The sequence below is a fragment of the Botrytis cinerea genome, chromosome 11 (genome assembly GCF_000143535.2).
Source record: "Botrytis cinerea B05.10 chromosome 11, complete sequence".
Taxonomy (NCBI): Eukaryota; Fungi; Ascomycota; class Leotiomycetes; order Helotiales; family Sclerotiniaceae; genus Botrytis; species Botrytis cinerea.
Window position 1 is genome coordinate 1,579,808 of NC_037320.1, and position 20,111 is coordinate 1,599,918.

Genomic DNA, 20,111 nt, shown 5'->3' on the forward strand with positions numbered 1-20,111 from the left:
CAACCACAGTTTTGGGAAGAGGTGTCTTGTGGAGTTGGGTGGAAAGGAGAAAGAAATGGACGGAGAACGGTCTGCTTCTCCACAAGCTTCCTGTAATAAGATGTATGAGCGATTATCCATCCATGTCAATGTAAAGAGATGGATGGGTAGTGGGCACGAAGTTGGGCAATCATCTATTCATAGTGTGAAAAGTGTATTAGTGAGACAGACGATGGTGCAGACTGTATGCAGTAAGAAGAATTGATGTTGACGTTGGGCAAGGTCAATAGGTATAACCTTGCAACCCGGACAGACGAATAGAATGGCAGGAAAAAGAAAAAGAAAAAGAAAAAGAAAAAGAAACAGAAAAAAAATGCTCGCACGAACCTTGCTCTCGCCCTTCCCACCAAGCTGATTCTACAACAAGCTTCAGGAGTTGGAACTTTCGAGCAGAGAAATGGTGAAATCCTTGAGTATTATATTAACTGTCCGAAATTGGATTGCAATGAGTGAAATCAATGGATACCTAACATCATACCCCTACAGCACAATTTAGCCGTTCCCACCAGAAACACACGAGACGTCCAACACAAACGGGATCCAACGTTTGAGAAGCTGCGTTCACTCTGTACGTGCTAGGTAGGTGAGCAGTGTATGTATCTGCGACGTCTAGACGGCTCGCGTGAATCTTTTCCCTTCCCCTAGACCTGTCAAGCTACGTGTTGCATCGCGGTGCGACGTCTTAGACTTACAAGTCACAATTGTACTTTGTATATATCGCCATGACCATCATCCAGCATCATCACCTGCAGCATCACTCTTACGCCCAATCGAGGATCGGAATTGAAACAGGACACCTTGACTGTGCGGCCAACATCTAGGTACGTGCCGGTACAGAACTTCCATTTTCGTCACAGTGACTACATCGCACTTGGTACATCGATCCCAATGGGTTCCACGTTTTTCTTTGAGATGTGCACATTCTCCGCTTTTCCCATATTTTTCCGTGTTTAAGGAGAAATTGTCAGCTAATCACAGCCAGCTCAATCGCATCCGTGAACTCTAATCGGAATTCTTACTTCGTAAAACTCGTGTCCTTTGCCAGAGACCTTTGCATGTGGATATGTCGTGTGTGGTATGTAGCATGCAGTGTGCAGTGCCAGGAGGGGGCACTACAACCACAGGCCAGTATTCAAACGTCTACAGACTACGATGCTGCGTAGGAATCACGAGAGTGGCTGCTTTTTCTTCTCTCTCCCGTTCCTTCTCTTCTTCTTCTGCGGCTGCTTCTAGAATAGAACTCCAGGAACCCATAACCCTGCTTGCAAGGAGATCTTGCTTACCAGGGGGGTGCAAAATCATTTTCCGCTTCCTCTGCTCCCACTTCTTCTCCTTCTTTCACGGCGGAGGGGAGGGGGGCGGTGATGAAAAAGAGACGCGACTAGATCTTCAAATGGGCCACCAGGGTCTCGAGGCCTGCATCGTTCTCTTTCCGTAATACTTCCAAACTTCCTTTCTGTGGGTCGCATCGCCGTGCCAAGGTCAAACTCCCATGGTAAGATGGACAATTTCCTGCCGTCACCCATACAATCAATTATTCCTTTTCCAGTCGCCCTCGTACAGTAGCACTCCATGTTCTGTACATATCGGTGTCCATTTCCATGTTCAAGGTCTCCTTGCTCGGTCGATATGGATATGGCACACGACCCACCGCCACTTGCCGTCATTTGCCTAGGTCCTTCTTACTCCGGGTCCCTAACCATTTGCTATATACCTCAGCTGCTTCCCACATCGTGAGTCTCGATTGATTGTTTGAAATTACCTGCCTTTACTTCATTGTTCGTCATATCCTGCCCTCTCTCCTCACTCTAGCCAAAACAATTCCAAGAGCTCGTCAACAAACAAACCTTTCGAGAGAGAAAAAAAAAGTATATATACTCTCAGTGAATTCCATTTTATTGTTGCTATAACTACGTTTTTCAATACATGACATCACTCTTCACCTTGACCTTGACTTCCTCCCATTTAATTCGGCAATCAAATTGGCTTTGACGTTACCGGCCTTTCTTATACCATCTACAGAGAATACCCCGCCACGCTTCAACAAAGAACCTCTATCCATCATGTTATCATATGAGAATCGCTCCTCGAACATGGCTCAACCAACGCCAGCCATGCCGGATCATTTGCCCATGTCAACTTCGTCGTCTTCGAATTCATTGACAAATGGCCAATCCAGACAGCCTAAGACAGGCCATTCTCACATCTGGTTGATTACCGGTCCTGCTGGATGTGGCAAAAGCACAGTAGCTCAATATGTCGCCAAAGCTATGAACTTGCCATATATTGAAGGAGATGAGGTATGTACATCGATTCTATCATTGACCAAACTAAGAACGCCGTTCTAATGAAAATAATCATAGTACCACCCACAATCAAACATTGATAAAATGGCCCAAGGCATACCCCTCAACGATGCCGACCGTTGGGACTGGCTCACCAAACTCCGCGACGAATCTGTTAAAAGTCTCAACGCCGGTTCGCAAGGCGTTGTCCTCACCTGCTCGGCCCTGAAGCGCAAATATCGCGACGTCATCCGTGTAGCCTCCTACTACGACCACAATGTTCTCGTTCACTTCGTATACCTGCATGCTAGTGAGGAAACATTGCTCGCGAGAGTCGGTGCTCGACAGGGCCATTTTATGGGTGCGAATATGGTTCACAGTCAATTTGGCATTCTCGAACCGCCTACAAAAGATGAGACAGATGTGATCCAGGTAGATGTTAGCGGATCGTTAGAAGAAGTCGAGCGAGAAGCGTTGGCGAAGATTCAAACGGCAATAAAGAAAGAATTGGCTATAGATTCATGATCTTCATACATTTACAACATTGCAATGTAGAAGATACTCGCAGTGGAGGGATAGAGACTTCATTTTCATTTCAATTACAATACGGCGCTCGGTGACCAATTGGCGGACTAGATATCCTTCATCATTCATCTACGGTTTTAGCAATCACGGATACCTTCTCGGCTACACGATTCGGAGTTGCTAATAAGGGTATTTGTTTCTTATTTCTTACGTCTACATTCATATTTCGCATACGGATCTCGGTGGGGCTAGCAAAAAAGGATTTGGCGTATTTTCTTCTAGCTTTAGCTAGACATGGGTTCTACTACGTTGTTCATACGCATGATTTTTTTTTAATGGGTGGGGTTCACGTTATGACCAGTTGCAAGATGAGAAGATGAGAGAGATTAGTCTGCAAGAAACGAAGCGAAAATGGAAGAAGGTGAAGGAAATATATGGCTGGGCAAGTACGCAATTAGATTAATTAAGAGAGAGTATCACGCATCAAAATTTCCCATACAGCCGTTTATAAACGGTTGAATTCATTCCTCGTTTTTCTGTTGATGCACACTGTCGGGAGAATCTTCACACACCATCCCCCTGATCTGCCAATTATCCTCATGCGAATGCGGGGTAGCGACCGACCCCAGGAAATCAGCTTCATGTACCCCAGTCGGACAACGCATTGTGTCGTACGACAAGGCTGATTGAATCGTGCATGCATGATGGTATTATAAGGGGTTTGGAGACATACACGATGTTACTTGTTGCTTACCTGCCAAGAAATGAATGAAGTCTCTCACTTTATGTTTGTATGCAGGCATGTTTTCTTGTATTGTTTCTGTATGCTACGCTAACGCCTCGCAATCTCCGCAAGCTTCGCAAGTGCAAAACTTACCATCCATTCCAAAGAAACCCCCAAGCTGAGCCCGAACCCCCTCTCTAAACACCGAGTGCAACGCAGTCATTTGTAACAAGTCCGTTACTTTTTGAGGCGGTGGCCTAATTCATCAACGTGAAATCATACTTTGTGATTCTGTTTACCCAATTGGAAGGAGGCAAAAATATATCCTTATGTCCGTGGGGTATGGTATCACGGTCTATGCGTATGTTGTGTTTCTGTCAACTATCTCAAGGTGATGCAGAAAGCAGTATGGAATGAGATCTTGTGAGCTGAAGCGAAGAACGATCTCGTGGTCTTGAATTCCTCAGCCGCTTTTGCTGCGCCTAAATGTATGCAAGACGTGAATGATGAGATGATGTCATGTGCGTTGGATGTACAACAGTGCATCATTTCATATGTAAAAGCATGGTTTCTGGATCTTCGATATATCCTCTGACCATTTCGGCTGCGCGGGCCATGGTTGCACCGTCTATTACGCGGTGGTCGGCGCTCCAACTGAAGTTAATAACTTGTTTTGAAACGACATTTCCGTGAGCGTCGAACGCGGGGATGGTGCGTAGTTTGCCGATGCCGAGAATGGCGAGCTGGGAGTCGACGATGATAGGAGAGAGGTAGGTACCGCCAATATTGCCGATATTGGAGATGGTTATAGTGCCACCGGAGAGGTGAGAGGAGGTAAGGGTAGAGCTTGAGGCAAGGGATTGAAGATTGGTGAGAGATTGAGTTATATTGAGGAGGGTAGACGTGGACTGTGCGTGTTTTAGGACAGGGACGAGGAGACCTGTGGGAGTATCCATTGCAATGCCGATATCATGTTGGGGACGCATTGTTAATATGGGCTTCTGCGAGGTGGGATCAATGTCGAGCCGAGCATTCAAGATGGGGTAATGATTGAGAGTCAAAGAGACAGCTTTGATAATGAAGGGAAGGTAGGATAGCTTAGCAACCCCGTTGACGGGAGAGCTTGCCAGTTGTTTGTTGATACGGCCTCGTACTTGGGAGAGTTTCGTGAAGTCAATTTCATCGGTGTAGAGGAATTGAGGTATGGCCAAAGACTTCGTCATGACTTTGAACATTTGCTGTTGAACAGGCGTTAATGAAGTAGTATACTCCTTTTGAGGCCCCCCATCTGCTTTTATGAAGGGCTCCTGAGTTGTTGACGGAGCCCCGTCTCTGTCTTTTGCAAACCGATGTACGTCTTCCTTAAGTACGCGGCCGTCTTTCCCCGTACCTGTCACATCTAATATGTTGACATCTAACTCTTTTGTAAGATGCCTTACTGCTGGTGTCGCCAATGACGCATGCTTTCCTTTTGGAGTTGATGGAGAGGATCGAGTCTCGGCAGCTGGCTGAGAGGCACCTGGAACATCTACTTTATACTCCGTTGTTGAATTGTCCACGGGTTGGGCTTTAGAGTCATTGCCGGCACTTGATCCTTCAACAGCACTCGCGCCCTCTTGTTCGATCTCCCCTTGTATATCAATATCCAGGAGAGCTTTCCCCACTTGTGCCATATCCCCAGCTTCATAGTGAAGTTTCTTTATGACACCCGAAAACCGACTGGTGATTTCAACCGAAGCTTTGTCACTTTGCACTTCACATAATTTGTCCCATTCCTCCACCCGAGCTTCTGGTTCCACGAACCATTGTATAATTTCGCATTCTTTGATTCCTGAAATATCTATTAGTAAGAAAGCTTCATCTGACTATTTCAATCTTCTGACCTTCTCCAATGTCTGCCAACATAAATGGCTTTATGGCTGATCGCTTCGCAGATGCATGGAAGTATTTGTATGTGGTTGGGCATCTTTTGGGGAGATTGAGACCTTGATAGACGTTCCATTGTCTGCTCAACACTCTAGAATAGAAGTTATAGCGCATCTTGTACAAGTCTAACTCAGGAGCTCATACAATTTTCGATAGTGATAGGGGAAAAAAAGTTGCAATGTTTACATATTTTGTGGAATAGAAAGTTACATTCATGACATTTGCAGAGGTAACAATCTGGGGATTTCGGTTATCGGCGGCTTATCCGTGCTCGGGAATTTCTGGGGAAAAAATAAATTCTGGGGTAAAGAGAATCTTTCAGGCGCGCATGCTGAATTGCTAGCGGGGATTCTAGGTTTCCCGCACGACTCCCCTTATCATAACGAAAATGATCCTTACACGATTGCCGATACGATCCGCAAGGAAGCAGTTAGATGCTTCAGCATGTATGCTATGCCAATGGCGTTCATTTACCACTACATATCGACGATGGGACGAAAAGAAAGAGACGCCATCACCGGTGCCAGAAACCCCTTCAGTTCTAGATGAAGCCCCAAGAGCTTCGGGCAAGAGGGTGGAAAATTTCACGCCCAAACCTTTGGACCGAGCAATTGGACTTCCAAACCCACCGAGAGCAGGTCAGAATAGTGGAGTGGACAATAGGTCAATCAAAGAAAGAAGAGATGACTTCGTCAATTGGGACAAGCATCTTGAAAAGCGCAAGAAACTGTGAGCCCCCCTTTTATAAAATGATGTGTGCAGGTCACTAATATCAAGGATCCAGGACTGCGGCAATGGCCAAACCATATTACAGAGAATGGAGTAATATGAAATATCACAAAGGAAAATCCTTCCTAGCACCTCCCCGAATCTTTAAAGCCGATCGCGCGCTCTATTTTCCTAATTTAAGCGGCCGAACTTTAGAGCCAGACTCTACCCTATATGAAAATACAACACCTATACTGGAGGGCAAGGTATCAGTTGTGTCCGTATTCAGTGGTGCATGGGCAGAGAACCAGGCAGCTACATTTGCATCTGAGAAGAGCAACCCAGGTTTACATGAGGTGGTGAGAAATAACAAGGGATTGGCGCAAATGGTACATATCAACATCGAGGAGAATTACCTGAAAGCTATGATCATCAAGTTCTTTCGGTCGAGTTTAAGGAAAAAGCTGCCAGAATGGATGTGGAAGAGATATTTTGTGGTCCAGAAAGGTCTCACGGATGAGATGAAAGATGCTATAGGTCTATTAAATAGTAAGGTCGGATACACATACATCCTAGATGGGGACTGTAAGATTAGGTGGGCGGGCAGTGGTCCTGCTGAGGAATACGAGAAGGATGTCTTGGTCAAGAGCGTTTCTCGACTCTTGGAGGATGCTAAAGTACCCCTCGTGCAAAAGAGACTGGAACATAGTGCACAGCAATCGGGGAAAGCTGCTGCAAAGGGGGGTAATGAAGATGCAGCAAAAGCTGGAAGTCAAGCATGATATTCCTGAATATACCCATAAGCCATTCTTACACTGTATAACAATTTGGTCATATCTCTGACCGTTCCACTCCAAACGCCGTGCCTGTGTTCTCATTGCCGTAAAATGCACCGTCCTATCCTATCCTCACATAAAGTACAAAAACATCAAGAAGCAAAATGCGATAAAGCTGCCCATAATGATTCCATCTCTTCTCTTCTTTGCGCTGATCCTCCCAATCAAACTATTCAATCCCGGTACCTGACTTGCAGCCCCAGTGATCCTCCGATTAATACTGGCCAGCGTTTCCCTCTGTAGCCCAAAACTCTCATTAACAGCATAAGCCTGGCTCAGCACACTGTCCGTCATATTATGACTATTCTCGATACGACTTCTTTCTCCCAACATGTAATCCGCCTCTGCGGCTTCTGGGTTATTGCTATGATAAGCGTCGATATCAGATCGCACATTTGAAAGTAGGTTTGCGCGGTTACGGGCTTCGGAGATGGAAGAACGAATGCGCGAGAGTTCGCGACGGTGATCGAGGAGGATTTCTCGGTGACGGGTAAGATTATTTTGGCGGGTTGCAGAGGCTGTGAGGGAAGAGTCGCTGTCGAGGAGGCGGGAGAGTTGGGATATCAGGTTTTCTCTCTAAAACGTAAGTGTGAGACTAAGTTCTTGAGCTTACAGTGAGGATCTATTCACCTTTTCTAAAATCTCTTGTAGCTTCATTTCCGTGGATCGTTCATCTTCTGAAGGTTTTGGCGGAATATTGGAAACGGCTGAGAATTGTGAGTAGGTATGGAATAGTGTTTCTGTCTGTTCGGGCCGTTAGTTTCGTGGGAGATAGCTATTGGGAGGTATGTATAATTTACTTGTGTTTCCAACGACCTAGCTTGTTGACGAAGCTGTGCCCAACCAGTCCCAGTGGATGTAGACATCGTTCCTAAGTTGAAATATAAATTGGGATGTATGTTTGCTTTGCAATGATTTACCGCATTTACTGTCGGCGCATTATTATTATTTTGTGATGCTGGGTTACGTCGCTGAAGCCGGATAATAGGCGGCCCGCCCCTTCTTTGTCGAGTCGCAGCCATCATCATCAAATGAGCCAATCATTTTGCTTGCTCGTCAGATTACCCTTTTCTGTATTTACAACAAGTTCTCTGCATATCACTCAAGTATAACTACACCTTGAGAATACTTACAGTTTTTATGCTTTGTTATAATGTCAATTCTAATTTTAAGCCATGGACAATGTAGAAGATATCTAAGTAGGTGCATGGGATCTAAATTAAAGCTTGTAAATATTTGCGTTGTTCCCAATTCGAAATAATGATTATTTGATCTAGTTTCAAATACCGGTTTCTCGGCCTTTGCGCCCTGCTATAGGGATCCTGAAATGTCTGCTGTGGCTTATTCATTCTTGTCTTTGTACATATGCAAGCGAAGCATCGTAGAGAGTATTTGCCCAAGTTCCGTAACGATAGCTAGAATGTGCGCTGAGAAGGTCACGAATATTTTAAGTAATATTTATCATTCTCTGTGCAATGCTAGATGGAATTTACTATGAAAATCAAGTTTGCAAACCTGGGCACTATTCTCTTCACAAAACAGGAACGCCAGCCCATAACCACGCGGAACCATGCCATCAATCTTTGAGATGTCTAGCAAAAATAAAAAGCTTTCATATGCAATCATCAAGCACATCATGAACCATTCTATCAAATCGCTTTCCTAAACGCCTGTATGCTTGTAATGACCTGCACCGATCTTGTTAACCGGCAGCTTGAAGAAGTCTCTCTCCAGCCTTAAGATTTGCACAAGCGTAAGCCTTAGACTCAGGTGGGAATGTTCCATTTGCGGCCCAGAGGTCAATCAATGGCTGCATGGGCTCCAATTCATGTGGCTTTAGCATGTCAATCTCGGTTGCTGTCAAAACAAAGTGACTAAAGCAACTATTCATGTGCTTGTCGAGGTTAAGATGGTAGAAAGGCTCAATGAAGTGTCCCCAGTAGAGATGAGCATAGACTCGGAACATTTGCCTAAAGATGGTTTGACACACATCAACAAATTCTTGTGGAAATCCACTGCTCTTGCCGATCCAGTCACCGGCTCCGGCGAGTTGAGATAGAGAGGTTGAGAGTGTGGTTGGGCCAGCAGGAATAGGTGTGTTTGAGCCAGGTGTATTGACTCCACCAGAAGCATAAGTTGAGCCAGCGATCTCAGGGCCGGCACTGTTGTGACAGTATGAAATTCCGGCAGGATCAGTGGGGAAAATGGCGGTATTGTCAATCTTTCCAGAGATCCAGCGCTGCATGAGGGAGATGTACTCGTGGGCCGGTACTTCGACAGGCTCTCTACGGGAGTTCAACCATGTGAAAGAGTGGTTTCTAGTAAAACTAATCAGATATCAAATTGGTAGATCTTAGAAAATGCAGGCTTACGCGCCAGCAGACATGCGGGGGCAAGTCTGGGGGTTACAAATGGTGTTACCATCTTCTTCTTTTTCATGAATTACCCGAACAAAGTTCCACAAGATGCGATAATGCTCAACCACTACGATTGTTAGCACAAGACTGTTAGCTTCTCCTCATTGTCTTACCTTGATGGGCAATCCACTCTCCAGGCTCAACTGTCTTTGGGCGAGCAGACAACGTCATAAAATTACCCTTAACAATGTGCTTAGCATAAGCATTATTAAGCCAGAGTGGCTTCGGACGAGGAAGGTTGTAGACGGCTAGTGGATCATTGCCTGTAGGGGGAGCTTGCTGATCATCCACAGACATGGTTTGTGAGAGCGAAGGCGAGTTGGGGAGTGGCGAGACACGGGGTGCCATGCTGGCAGGGGACGAAGAATTGACGGGTGAATTGCCTGTAGGAGAGGTTGGCGAAACTCCGTTAAGTCCACCTGGACTCTTTGCGCCAGAACTCTTACCACTGCCACGAAAGCGGCCACTTCTACAAACACAAGATTGTTAGCAATGTTCTTTGTCAAGTTGGCGGGAAGCAAAAGGTAGAATGAAAATCAAGCTTGAAGAACAGCAAGAACGAATGGAAAGTTTTAGGAAGACGCAAAATAGCAGATACGAACAGCTCAATGCATCAATGGCAAATCTGGGGAGCAGATATGCCATAGGTCGAATAAACGCATGTTGAGGTTATCATTTTTTGGAAGACAGAATGGTTGCCTTGCCGATGAAAAGCTGCCCTGGCCAAACTTATAAGATTGCCAGAGGAGAGTTTTGTTGAAGTTTCTCATCAAATCATACAACTAACTCCAAGCAGCTTGCTTGCTGATAGGTCGATTGGGCCGGTATAAAGCTTCCAAGGCGGTGACAATGAGCCAACTTCTCACATCACTACACCCCAAATGAAATACCCTCCATTAATTGGACATTTTCCCCCGCCCGCGTTTCACCACTAGTGAATTCAAGTGGCCAAATAATCAAGTATCGCCACAGGAGCTCCAAATATCACAAGACAGCCAAAATGACAAGTAAGAAATTCCGACCACGTACATTCCTGAAAACAAGTTTGACATATTGCTGAATCTTTCAAAGTCAGACAATTTATCGAATCTCAAAAGTTACCAAGGTAGCCCAGTAAAGTCGACTTTCAAAACAAAGGGTGGTTGAGTTGAGAGGTAGTCGAAGATTGTGGTTTGTATTTGATATCAAGTAGGAATAGGAGACAAACAGAAAAGCTAGGAAGTCTTAGATTAGCGTCGGCTTCTTCCTTAATGTTCTTCCGTCCACTCTATCCAAAACTTCCTTGATCATTGGTTAACAATCCGAGAAGGCGGTGTATCATATCTTGCTGCCCTTGCATTATTTTGCTTGCTGCTTTGTATCCTCCACTTGTATCAGATCTTTGATGCGTCTTCGTTCACCAATTGATGGTCTAGTACAGCTAACAAAAGAGGTGTTGTACTGAAGACGATTCACTGAGCACGTACAAATTATAGGGCCTTCTTCTGTTGATCCCAATTGATTCGATTCTACTTACGATACGTCGCTTTCAACGATACCTATCAAAGCTTCTGTTATATTAGCATCTAGCTTTACGCGAAGTCTACGAATTACGATACGACGGAATTTCGCGATTTACCTGGTGGACATTTTTGATTTTACAACCATAAATACACACACCACTTGAGATGGCGTCCAACTCAGAAGATGAAGTTATGAACAACATCTCCGATGTTGATGAGGAGGATGATCTATTTGGAGATGTTCCTGATGAGGAGCCAGAGACCGCACCACCACCACCCCGAGTGTTGAGTGACGCAGAATTGGATTCGGGAGATGATGAGGGGCGCGATGATAGAGTGCCTGATAGGGACGATGAGGAAGAGTTGCCGGCGGAAGATACTCGAAATGCGCGAATTCTCGAGGCTGATATATTCAGACATCCAGTTCCGAGACCTTCAGATGGAGAAGTAAATGCGCCTCATTATAATCATCTTTTGTGCACGTAGCTAATAACTCTACAGTTCCATACATTTCGCCTTCCCAAGTTCTTTGGAATTGAGCCTCGAGAATACAATCCTGAGACTTTTGAGATCCCCGTCTCCGATCACCATGTCTCTACCCAATCCGCAAATTTCTCTGCCAGGAACGTTGCCGAATCAACAATCCGCTATCGCAAGTCAGATTCTGGCAAACTCGAAAGTAATACGAACATATACACCTGGAGCGATGGAAGCGCCACTCTAGCTATTGGCGATCAACATTACGAATTACAGAGCAAACCTCTTGCGCCCGCTAAGGATAGTAAATACAACGAAGTCTTGGATTCACATAGTTACATGGCTTCGCCTTCAGTTACATCTCAAATTCTTGTTGTTGTAGGACATATGACCAACGAGTACACAGTCAGGCCCAACAAATCTATCGAAGATGATGCTCTGAACAGATTAAAGAAGAATCTTACTGCAGCTACTGGTCTAGAAGGAGGTGAAAAGAAACGCCTAAATATGATCGTCAAAAATGAAGATCCCGAACTTCAAAAGAAGCGAGCAGAAATGGCAGAAAAGGAACGTATGCGCGCTCAACGTCGTCGGGAGGCTCAGCTTGACAGAGCTAGTCAATCAACTGGACGTCGTGTGGGTGTAGGTGCAGGTCTTACTCTGGACGATTTAGATGGTCGCCCTGGACGTCGTGGGCCACGTAAACCTGCTGGAGCTAAGCGTCCTCGTCGTAGACCAGAGTATGATTCCGACGACGACCTTCCTCGTGGTAGAAATCGTGAAGATGAGTACGACAAAGAGGATGACTTTTTGGCATCTAGCGATGAGGAACTTGAGGAAGGTGGGGGAGACGACGATGAAGAAGAAATCCTTGATGAGAGTGATGAAGCTCCCAGACACAAGAAGCAGAAGACGTCAAAACCTGCCGAAGATAGTGATGCTGACGCAGATGCCGAAGCTGATCTGGATGACGAGGATATCGTTCAAGCTTCACATGCAGAAGCTGGTGGAAACAGGAGAAAGCGTAACGTTATTGAGGATGACGATGATGAATGAGCTCAACTTTAGAAGTTTAATAGTGGCCGTAGATATTGCGCTCATATACCAGGCATTTCGAAAGGCATTTCCTGTTGTTCCATAACATACCCGGCGTTTTCCAACAGATTGTACAATAGCTAACTCAAGCGTTCACTACACAAGGATAAGGTATTGGCACACATGCATTTTAAAATATGTGTATGTTTTCAAATACTAAGGGCCATACTACATGCAATATCGTTGTGACTCAAAGATCAATTTAGCAAGAACATTTTTATCTTTATGTGAAAGCTGTTGATATCTCTCCCTAGTAATTCATGTGTGTTCTTGCATAAAGACAGGCCAAAGCTTCATCCCTGACAATCCGGGGAAATCGTCACATGCTAATCCTCATTCTTGTTAGAACCCTTCTTTCGTAAATAAATAGACTGTCAACATTGTACACGAACAATCAAATATGTAGTTCAGGTCTGAGAGATATTGAATACTCTCAACATGACTGGAATTTTATCGGGAATATGGAGCATGCTCTTGGAGGTCATATACTTTTGGCAAAGAGTAAGGAGCATGATAGCTTGTTACGAATATTGTAAACCGAGCAATGCTAATGATGACACAAATAGAGGTTCATGCAATGGATGACTCGAAAGAAGCCCGTACGACTGTGGTCAGATCTTTTACAAGATGCTCATACATATGAGGAATGGGAAGAAGCTGCTTTTCAATTAGATGTTTTGTTGGGGAATGACTTATGGTCTGTCCACACCAGAACCCTCTGTATATGCGGTGAACAATAGTTAACAGAATTGCAATCAGGCGCCAGAATCCTACGTCCAAGTACTACGATTATCGATTGATACACGAGCGATTGCAATCAATCATAATAGCCCGCGAAGAAGGAGATATTCTACAACTGGTCAATCTGCTGAGATCTGGTCTTGTACGTAACCTGGGGAATATATCCGCTCCTCGGCTTTTCAATCGCGCATTTGCAGGGACGAAACTCTTGATCGAAGATTATATTACACAAGTCGCACAAGCGGTAGCAGATGTGACTCAATTGCCTACGACACCCGGCGCTGATGGGAACAATGGAGCGGTGATGGGCTTTAGCAGTCAGGCGAAGCTGGATCTTTTGCATGACACTCGGCAAGCTTTTGGGAGAAGTACATTGGTATTACAGGGCGGAGCGATATTTGGACTATGTCATTTGGGAGTTGTGAAAGCGTTGTTTAATAGGGGTTTATTACCCCGAATTGTAACGGGTACTGCAACGGGAGCGCTCATCGCAGCATTGGTGGGAATCCACACGGAAGATGAGCTGCCAAAATTTTTGAATGGAGAGAGTATTGATCTATCAGCTTTTGCGGGAAAAGAAAAAGGACTTCAGGGTACGAGTGGGTGGTGGGATACATTAACCAGGAGAGTAAAAAGATTTTACAGGGAAGGGTACTTTTTGGATGTGAAGGTACTAGAGGAATGTGTGCGGGCAAACGTGGGTGATTTGACATTTGAAGAGGCATATAATAAGACCAAGAGAGTCTTGAACATTACGGTGGCTACGAGTGGAAAGGGAGGAGTACCAAATCTACTTAACTATCTCACAGCACCAAACGTTGTACGTATACTCTCTTCATTCTCATAATCAAACACTGCTAACCGAAGTAGTTGATATGGTCTGCAGCCCTAGCATCCAATGCGTCAACTCCCTCTCTTTACGGGTCTTCTGTAACCCTAAAATGCAAAGATCCTCTGACCGGTAAAATAATTCCCTGGTCCGCTGCCGCAGATGCTACGTTCCACCCCTGGACCCACGCTTCATATACTGACCGCGATTCGCCCCTCTCTCGCATCGCCGAGCTCTTCAATGTGAACCATTTCATCGTCTCTCAGGCCCGTCCCTATCTTGTCCCCTTTCTACAATCTGACATGCACGGCCCCTCTCGCCTCTACACTCGCGGTGGGCGTACCTCTTTAACGGGTGGCCTATTACGTCTCATAACCATGGAAATTCATCATCGACTACAACAACTCGATTCTTTGCAGCTTCTCCCCCTATCTATTCGCAGGTTCTTGGTAGATGAACATATACCGGCCGCATCCGTAACACTAGTTCCAGTTCTGTCCGTAGGCGATTTCATCCGCCTTCTCGAGACACCTACCCAGGACAGTCTAGACTATTGGACATTGAGGGGAGAAAAAAGTGTGTGGCCAGCTGTAGGAGCACTCAAAGTCAGGTGTGCTGTGGAGACAGAGTTGGATAGAGGATATCAGATTGTAAGAAGGAGAAAGGCGGGGGGGCTAAGGCGAAGGGGGAGTGTAGCCAATGACGGGCACAATGGAAAGAGGGAGAGGAGAGCTAGTAGTGCGGGGCCGAAGTGGTAACGGTGTCTTCGCTGATTATTCATTTTTGTAACAGGATAGAAGAAGTACAGAGTCACTCGCTGTACATGAGTTTTGCAACAGTTGGGTAGGATTATCGGGTTATGGGTATTAGTGCATGGCATAGGAATTCGGAAACTAGATTGGCTAGGAGCATACATTTATTTAATTGATATATTATTCACTTTCACGTTCACGTTCACGTTCACGTTCACGTTTAGGTCAAACTCATTCTTCGGCCTCTCCTATCTATGCGTGTTACAATTGAAATGTTTTTCGATGAGCAAGTGAGTGGAACCTCAAATTTAAATAAACGAACTTCGCTTACTTGCATGTACTCGGTCTTTCTCTGATTCTCTTCTTACACCGAACTGTTAATACAGGATAACTCTTAAAGGTTAGTTGTATAGAGAATGTGATTCGAAAAAACTTCCTTCGGGGGGTGTCAGATTATGTTTTCTGAAAAGACCCCCAAAAAGTAAGCAGGGCTTAGTAGCACAAGAACAATGGAGAGAATGAATGAAAATTTTGGTATGTTGTATTTATATAATATTGCCTCTGGACATAATACACATCAGCATAATCTAAAGGCGGCTTCTGCCACTCAATCCTCATCATCCGAGTCAGCAAACATATCTACTGCTCGCGGTCTTGCTCTTCTTGGCGGTGCAGACTCTTCAACCTTTACTGTTGGGTCTGGTGCCGTTTCCACGGCAGGAGGAGGTTCATACGTCTCCACTTCATCTTCTTGTACTTGCATAGGTTCTCCATCCAGATCGCCACCGTCATCACTATCTGCCATTGGTTCTCCGTCCACATCTTCCTCTTCCATGGGCACACCATCTACATCCTCATCATCTTCTACCATCGGTTCTCCATCCAAATCCCCTTCATCAGTTTCCTCTTTAACCTTCTCCTCTGGAGCCACCTCCACAGCTTTCCATTTACTTTTCTCTTTGTTCTTCTCCTCCTTGCCCTTTTCCTCTAACTCTTTCAATTCCTCAGCCGATAAAGGAGGTTCTCTGAACACCTTACCGAATTCGTCTTGGCTTTCCTGTGGAAACACACACCAACCCTCCCACAAACCCAACACATTCCCTACACTTCTCTTCCACTTCTCAGCCCTTAACCTTCCCCATTTCATTTTCCGCTCCATCCTTCCTAATCCCTCAAATGTCTTTTTCCTCCGCATTTCCTGCTCGAACAATTGTCGGTAGCGCCATGCGTGTCTAACACCACTTGTAGAACTACTTGATAGAATATCAGACACAATGTATAAGCCTATTAGCGACGCAGAACTAGTGTCTTCCTCCTCAGCATTATCGTCTTTCTCATCACCACTATTATCTCTCTCCTTATCCTTCTTCCGATCTGGATTTGCTGATGTGTAAGCAAAGGGCTTTTCGACATTAGATACAATTGCCGAAACGACTTCATCGGCTCCTCGACCTGCATGTGAGATTGCAAATGCAGTGACTCGAGCTACGTCTCCTTTTCGTAGTTTACCAGTGCTAGTAGGTAATCGTGATAGAAGGTGTGTGAGTTTGGCCTTCTCGAGAGGGTTCAGATATGCTTTTCCGTCTTCGTTTAATGTGTTAGGGTCAATTGGAGGACGTCTAGCACCCTCATCGCCAGAGTCATCTTCGTCGGAGGAGTTGTACTCAGAATCCGAAACAAATTCATCTAGACGGGTCGTGTATTCATATGCCAGAGGTTGATCGGGTTGCTTCCATGCCGAAGAGCCTTCAAATAGTGGAAGGTATTTTCCTTGCCCTCTTTTGGATTGCGAACCTGTCAACACCTCCCATAATCGCCATCGATACCAAACACCACCTGTACTTCTCGAATCCCATAACCATGCCCATTTCTCTTCTCGCTGCACGGAAGCGCGTGACATCAAGAGCGCTTCGAACTCTGGTCCATGGGTGAGAAGCGATTCAATTGTTTTGTGGATAAGTTTTAACTCTTTGATATCCTGCGGTGTTTGAACTGGAACAAAAAGTGTGGATCGGCTCAATTGAGGCGTGTTGTTATAAGAGGTAGGGGGAGCAAAACCCCCTCGATGAGACATCCCTGAAAACCCTCCGCGAGCTGCTGGTGGATTGACTGGTTTGGCGCCGAAAGGTTGCGAGGCCGCTGCACTCCCTATGTTTGAAATCTGCGTAGAATTTGAAATCGCCGCTGATGACAAATGCCTATGCAAATTCAAATAATATCCAAATCCCAAGTACTTGTTTTGTAGCGAGTTGACCGTTGTGTCAATGTCATTCGCAGGGGTATCTTTGGCCAATGTGACGATCGCCGACATAGATTTTCTTTCCGTAAACGAGGTTGGCCCAGAAGGTGGTATGATTCTGACAGCATCGACTGTCAAGTTTGTAGGAAGTAAAGCTTTAATGACGGCAGGTGAGGTGCCAGGAGGTAGAGATGCCAGTCGCAGGGTGGGTTTTGCCACAGCTCTCTCCTCGTCTCTGCTGGTCCCCATACTGTCTTCGTCATGGTCGAATGTCTTGAGGGCTTTTGATGCAGGTCCATCATGACTATAGTCGTCAAACGCAAATGGGCCTCTGTCGTCTCTGCGCGAGGAGCTTTGGGCGAAGCCTTCGAATGTTCTTTTCTTTGGTAAAGCATTACTGCTCATATTCCCGGGTAAAGGTCCTAAGCTCCCAGGCCCACTACCCATCCCTGGTCCCCCTCGTGGCGCAAATCCTCCTCTTCCCATTCCACTACTAAACCCTCCTCTTCCAAAATGTCTATTTCCTCCCATGCCGCCCATTCCTCCCATTCCATCAGTCCCAGCTGCAGGCGCGTCATCTTCATCGTCAAAGCTTTTCACAAAATCGTCATATACAGCCTTCGTTTCTGCCTCCTCCCTCAACCTCTTAGCTTCTGCATCTGCTTTCTGCCTCTCGAACAACGATTTCTTGGAAGGAGCTTGAAGCTTGTTCGAAACATCTGGAAACTCGATGATCTTTTTCGAAGTCATTTTTCAGTGCTACTCTCCAATCCCACATGCGACTATAATTGGCATATTCTTTAGAGGATGAGAAATACGTGCACGCAAGTGATGGTAGTGTGCAAGGCGCGATACTTGTTGCGACAAGGCTGCGAGTTTGTTTGATTGGCTTAAAGCTTGACATGCGCCTTTCGCTGGAGCGCTTACTAAGGTCAGCTTGTCTTAATTGCCGAAAATTATTGGTCTGAGCTGCTCCATAACTTCTCCTCTCAATGATAATCAGCAACCAAACATCAAAATTCCGCGCAGAATGGAATCATACTGACATCCAAAGATAAAATCATTTCTTTCTTCGAAAATGAATCATCGCTCCAAGTCCGAAGTATGGATTTCGCAGTCACATACTCAACATGGAAATGCCGTGCTGGTGGGCCGCGTTATTTTCTAGCTTCTTTTGATTATGTATCCTATGATTTGGTGCAGTTGCCAAATTTCTTCAAGGTTCTGGGGATCCTCTACCCCCACTATAAGTATTTGTCTTTGGGGAAAGTTATAGACTTTTCTCTTTGGATTTCCTTCTCGTCGATCTACTTATCCAGATTTTCATAGTTTGTGATATGCTCCCCAGAATTTAAGTGACTTTTCTCTTATCGTCCATTCGTTATCACACACCTTCCACCCGTTCACACTGCGAATCCACTTTGCTTCACTACTCTTCCACCATGACAGCCTATACCCCCCCTTCGTCAATTCTCATAATCGGCACCGGTGTGTTTTCTCTAAGCACCGCCCTCGCCCTTCTAAAGAGGCCCGAGTACAAAAATACAACCATAACTCTCCTCGATCGCTCTTCCTTTCCTGCTCCAGATGCCTCCTCCGTCGATTCCTCGCGCATCATCCGAGCAGACTATGGCGATCCTCTCTATGCCGAACTTGCGGACTCTGCCCAGAAGCAATGGCGGCAGACAGGCGATGATGAACTTGGTGGCCAGGGCCGATACTCCGAAAGTGGTTTATGTTTAACCTGCGACACCTCATATGAAAACAGCGGGCAAGGATACGTACGATCAAGCTTTTCAAATGTCCAACATTTGATGAAACAAGCCGGGGACACAGACGGGGTCTTGGAATTACCCTCAGCAGAGGCTATACAGAAACTCTTCAATGTAGGACCAGGGAGTGGAGAATGGGGATATATTAACCGACGATCAGGATGGGCTGATGCGGGAGCCTCCTTAGTCTGGCTACGAAAAGAAGTTGAAAAGCTTGCTGACGAACGTGTCAAATTCATCGTCTCGGAAGTCACATCGCTCATCTTCTCGCCCGATCAAAGCACGATTCTTGGAGCCAACACTGCATCTGGTACTCAATACTTTGCCGGCCTCACGATTCTCGCAGCTGGGGCCTGGAGTGCCAAATTCCTCGATCTGCGCTCCCAGGTGCATTCTAGCGGACAGTGTTTGCTATATATTGATATCACAGATGAAGAACAGGAAAGATATAAAGACATCCCCGTGCTTCTCAACATGGCTACCGGTTACTTTATCCTCCCACCACGGAACAACATTTTAAAAATCGCACGCCACGCCCACGGATACTCAAACCCAACCATGATTCCCCATCCCCACCCCTCCTCCTCTGGCGAGATGATCAGCGTCTCTCTCCCCCAAACAACTTATGATCACCCCAGCAATTGCGTCCCTGTCTCTTTCCAAAAGGAAGCCGCAGTAGCCCTCCACACATTCCTCCCCGATCTCCCTCCCCGTCCCTTCTCACACACAAGAGTGTGCTGGTACACTGACACGCCCGCCGGCGAATTCCTCATCACCTACTGCGACAAACCGCAAAGTAGCGGCGGCCTCGGTCTCAAAGGTGTATTTTTAGCGACTGGTGGTAGCGGACATGGATTTAAGTTCCTCCCCGTGCTTGGAGAGAAGATTGTCGATGTGATGGAGGGGAAGGATGAGGTGTGGGAAAACAAGTGGGGTTGGAAGGTGACGGAGGGATGGGATGGGATGACAGACGATGGGAGCCGGGCGGGCCCAAGAGGGGAGAAACTTTGTAAGTAGGAGGGGTTTGGATGTGTTTTTGTCTGTGATGTATGTGTGTATGAATAATCGCGGAATTAGATTTAGACGATATACGGCATGGTTCACTTTTGACACACAGTATGGCTAGATTGAGAGTAGTCAGATAGCGAAGGCTGATATAGGGGATTCGATGGTGAAGGCGGCACATATACAGATGTCATGTAGACTGTCACGAACATCCTAGTGTACATGCACACAGTGTAGTA

General features: G+C 45.8%; 9 protein-coding genes across 10 annotated transcripts; 5 read left to right on the forward strand and 4 right to left on the reverse strand.

Moving 5' to 3' along the window:
• Positions 1–1,402: 1,402 nt before the first annotated feature.
• Positions 1,403–3,332, forward strand: BCIN_11g04240 (hypothetical protein). The gene is made up of 2 exons (XM_001558465.2): positions 1,403–2,339; positions 2,403–3,332. The coding sequence occupies exons 1-2, from the start codon at positions 2,103–2,105 to the stop codon at positions 2,847–2,849; spliced, it is 684 nt and encodes a 227-aa protein (XP_001558515.2). The 5' UTR covers positions 1,403–2,102; the 3' UTR covers positions 2,850–3,332.
• A 311-nt stretch (positions 3,333–3,643) lies between these two features.
• BCIN_11g04250 (hypothetical protein) lies at positions 3,644–5,680 on the reverse strand. The gene is made up of 2 exons (XM_001558463.2): positions 5,457–5,680; positions 3,644–5,404 (listed from the first exon to the last, which is right to left on the reverse strand). Exons 1-2 carry the CDS (start codon positions 5,611–5,613, stop codon positions 4,119–4,121), a joined length of 1,443 nt encoding a protein of 480 aa, XP_001558513.1. The 5' UTR covers positions 5,614–5,680; the 3' UTR covers positions 3,644–4,118.
• A 166-nt stretch (positions 5,681–5,846) lies between these two features.
• On the forward strand, positions 5,847–7,014 carry Bcatp10. The gene is made up of 2 exons (XM_001558462.2): positions 5,847–6,228; positions 6,284–7,014. Exons 1-2 carry the CDS (start codon positions 5,888–5,890, stop codon positions 6,987–6,989), a joined length of 1,047 nt encoding a protein of 348 aa, XP_001558512.1. The 5' UTR covers positions 5,847–5,887; the 3' UTR covers positions 6,990–7,014.
• A 33-nt stretch (positions 7,015–7,047) lies between these two features.
• On the reverse strand, positions 7,048–7,976 carry Bcgos1. The gene is made up of 3 exons (XM_024696009.1): positions 7,844–7,976; positions 7,674–7,787; positions 7,048–7,619 (listed from the first exon to the last, which is right to left on the reverse strand). The coding sequence occupies exons 1-3, from the start codon at positions 7,907–7,909 to the stop codon at positions 7,116–7,118; spliced, it is 684 nt and encodes a 227-aa protein (XP_024551811.1). The 5' UTR covers positions 7,910–7,976; the 3' UTR covers positions 7,048–7,115.
• A 309-nt stretch (positions 7,977–8,285) lies between these two features.
• On the reverse strand, positions 8,286–10,620 carry BCIN_11g04280 (hypothetical protein). 2 transcript variants are annotated; one of them, XM_024696010.1, is made up of 5 exons: positions 10,490–10,620; positions 9,907–9,929; positions 9,574–9,843; positions 9,416–9,527; positions 8,286–9,361 (listed from the first exon to the last, which is right to left on the reverse strand). In XM_024696010.1, exons 1-5 carry the CDS (start codon positions 10,510–10,512, stop codon positions 8,746–8,748), a joined length of 1,044 nt encoding a protein of 347 aa, XP_024551812.1. In that variant the 5' UTR covers positions 10,513–10,620; the 3' UTR covers positions 8,286–8,745. The 2 variants fall into 2 exon arrangements, with proteins under 2 accessions (XP_024551812.1, XP_001558510.1); XM_001558460.2 differs by having other exon boundaries at positions 9,574–9,929.
• Positions 10,621–10,865: 245 nt separating this feature from the next.
• BCIN_11g04290 (hypothetical protein) lies at positions 10,866–12,727 on the forward strand. The gene is made up of 2 exons (XM_001558459.2): positions 10,866–11,409; positions 11,464–12,727. Exons 1-2 carry the CDS (start codon positions 11,128–11,130, stop codon positions 12,493–12,495), a joined length of 1,314 nt encoding a protein of 437 aa, XP_001558509.1. The 5' UTR covers positions 10,866–11,127; the 3' UTR covers positions 12,496–12,727.
• Positions 12,728–12,922: 195 nt separating this feature from the next.
• Positions 12,923–15,015, forward strand: BCIN_11g04300 (hypothetical protein). Its single transcript, XM_001558458.2, has 4 exons — positions 12,923–13,035; positions 13,101–13,231; positions 13,294–14,095; positions 14,146–15,015. Exons 1-4 carry the CDS (start codon positions 12,973–12,975, stop codon positions 14,860–14,862), a joined length of 1,713 nt encoding a protein of 570 aa, XP_001558508.1. The 5' UTR covers positions 12,923–12,972; the 3' UTR covers positions 14,863–15,015.
• Positions 15,016–15,396: 381 nt separating this feature from the next.
• BCIN_11g04310 (hypothetical protein) lies at positions 15,397–17,894 on the reverse strand. The gene has a single exon (XM_001558457.2). The coding sequence runs from the start codon at positions 17,843–17,845 to the stop codon at positions 15,464–15,466; it is 2,382 nt and encodes a 793-aa protein (XP_001558507.1). The 5' UTR covers positions 17,846–17,894; the 3' UTR covers positions 15,397–15,463.
• Positions 17,895–18,384: 490 nt separating this feature from the next.
• On the forward strand, positions 18,385–20,096 carry Bcdao2. The gene has a single exon (XM_024696011.1). It carries the CDS (start codon positions 18,538–18,540, stop codon positions 19,882–19,884), a length of 1,347 nt encoding a protein of 448 aa, XP_024551813.1. The 5' UTR covers positions 18,385–18,537; the 3' UTR covers positions 19,885–20,096.
• Positions 20,097–20,111: the final 15 nt, after the last annotated feature.

Coding starts and splice junctions, on each gene's coding strand:
- BCIN_11g04240 (XM_001558465.2), top strand. CDS start 2,103: ATGTTATCATATGAGAATCGCTCCTCGAACATGGCTCAACCAACGCCA. Junction 2,340..2,402: donor CATATATTGAAGGAGATGAG/GTATGTACATCG, acceptor AAATAATCATAG/TACCACCCACAATCAAACAT.
- BCIN_11g04250 (XM_001558463.2), bottom strand. CDS start 5,613: ATGCGCTATAACTTCTATTCTAGAGTGTTGAGCAGACAATGGAACGTC. Junction 5,405..5,456: donor GTTGGCAGACATTGGAGAAG/GTCAGAAGATTG, acceptor TAGATATTTCAG/GAATCAAAGAATGCGAAATT.
- Bcatp10 (XM_001558462.2), top strand. CDS start 5,888: ATGATCCTTACACGATTGCCGATACGATCCGCAAGGAAGCAGTTAGAT. Junction 6,229..6,283: donor CTTGAAAAGCGCAAGAAACT/GTGAGCCCCCCT, acceptor TCAAGGATCCAG/GACTGCGGCAATGGCCAAAC.
- Bcgos1 (XM_024696009.1), bottom strand. CDS start 7,909: ATGTCTACATCCACTGGGACTGGTTGGGCACAGCTTCGTCAACAAGCT. Junction 7,788..7,843: donor CTAGGTCGTTGGAAACACAA/GTAAATTATACA, acceptor CGGCCCGAACAG/ACAGAAACACTATTCCATAC. Junction 7,620..7,673: donor TACAAGAGATTTTAGAAAAG/GTGAATAGATCC, acceptor CTTACGTTTTAG/AGAGAAAACCTGATATCCCA.
- BCIN_11g04280 (XM_001558460.2), bottom strand. CDS start 10,512: ATGTCAAACTTGTTTTCAGGAAT. Junction 9,930..10,489: donor TCAAACTTGTTTTCAGGAAT/GTACGTGGTCGG, acceptor TTGTGTTTGTAG/AAGTGGCCGCTTTCGTGGCA. Junction 9,362..9,415: donor CCCCGCATGTCTGCTGGCGC/GTAAGCCTGCAT, acceptor TAGTTTTACTAG/AAACCACTCTTTCACATGGT.
- BCIN_11g04290 (XM_001558459.2), top strand. CDS start 11,128: ATGGCGTCCAACTCAGAAGATGAAGTTATGAACAACATCTCCGATGTT. Junction 11,410..11,463: donor CGAGACCTTCAGATGGAGAA/GTAAATGCGCCT, acceptor ATAACTCTACAG/TTCCATACATTTCGCCTTCC.
- BCIN_11g04300 (XM_001558458.2), top strand. CDS start 12,973: ATGACTGGAATTTTATCGGGAATATGGAGCATGCTCTTGGAGGTCATA. Junction 13,036..13,100: donor TCATATACTTTTGGCAAAGA/GTAAGGAGCATG, acceptor TGACACAAATAG/AGGTTCATGCAATGGATGAC. Junction 14,096..14,145: donor ATCTCACAGCACCAAACGTT/GTACGTATACTC, acceptor TAACCGAAGTAG/TTGATATGGTCTGCAGCCCT.
- BCIN_11g04310 (XM_001558457.2), bottom strand. CDS start 17,845: ATGACTTCGAAAAAGATCATCGAGTTTCCAGATGTTTCGAACAAGCTT.
- Bcdao2 (XM_024696011.1), top strand. CDS start 18,538: ATGACAGCCTATACCCCCCCTTCGTCAATTCTCATAATCGGCACCGGT.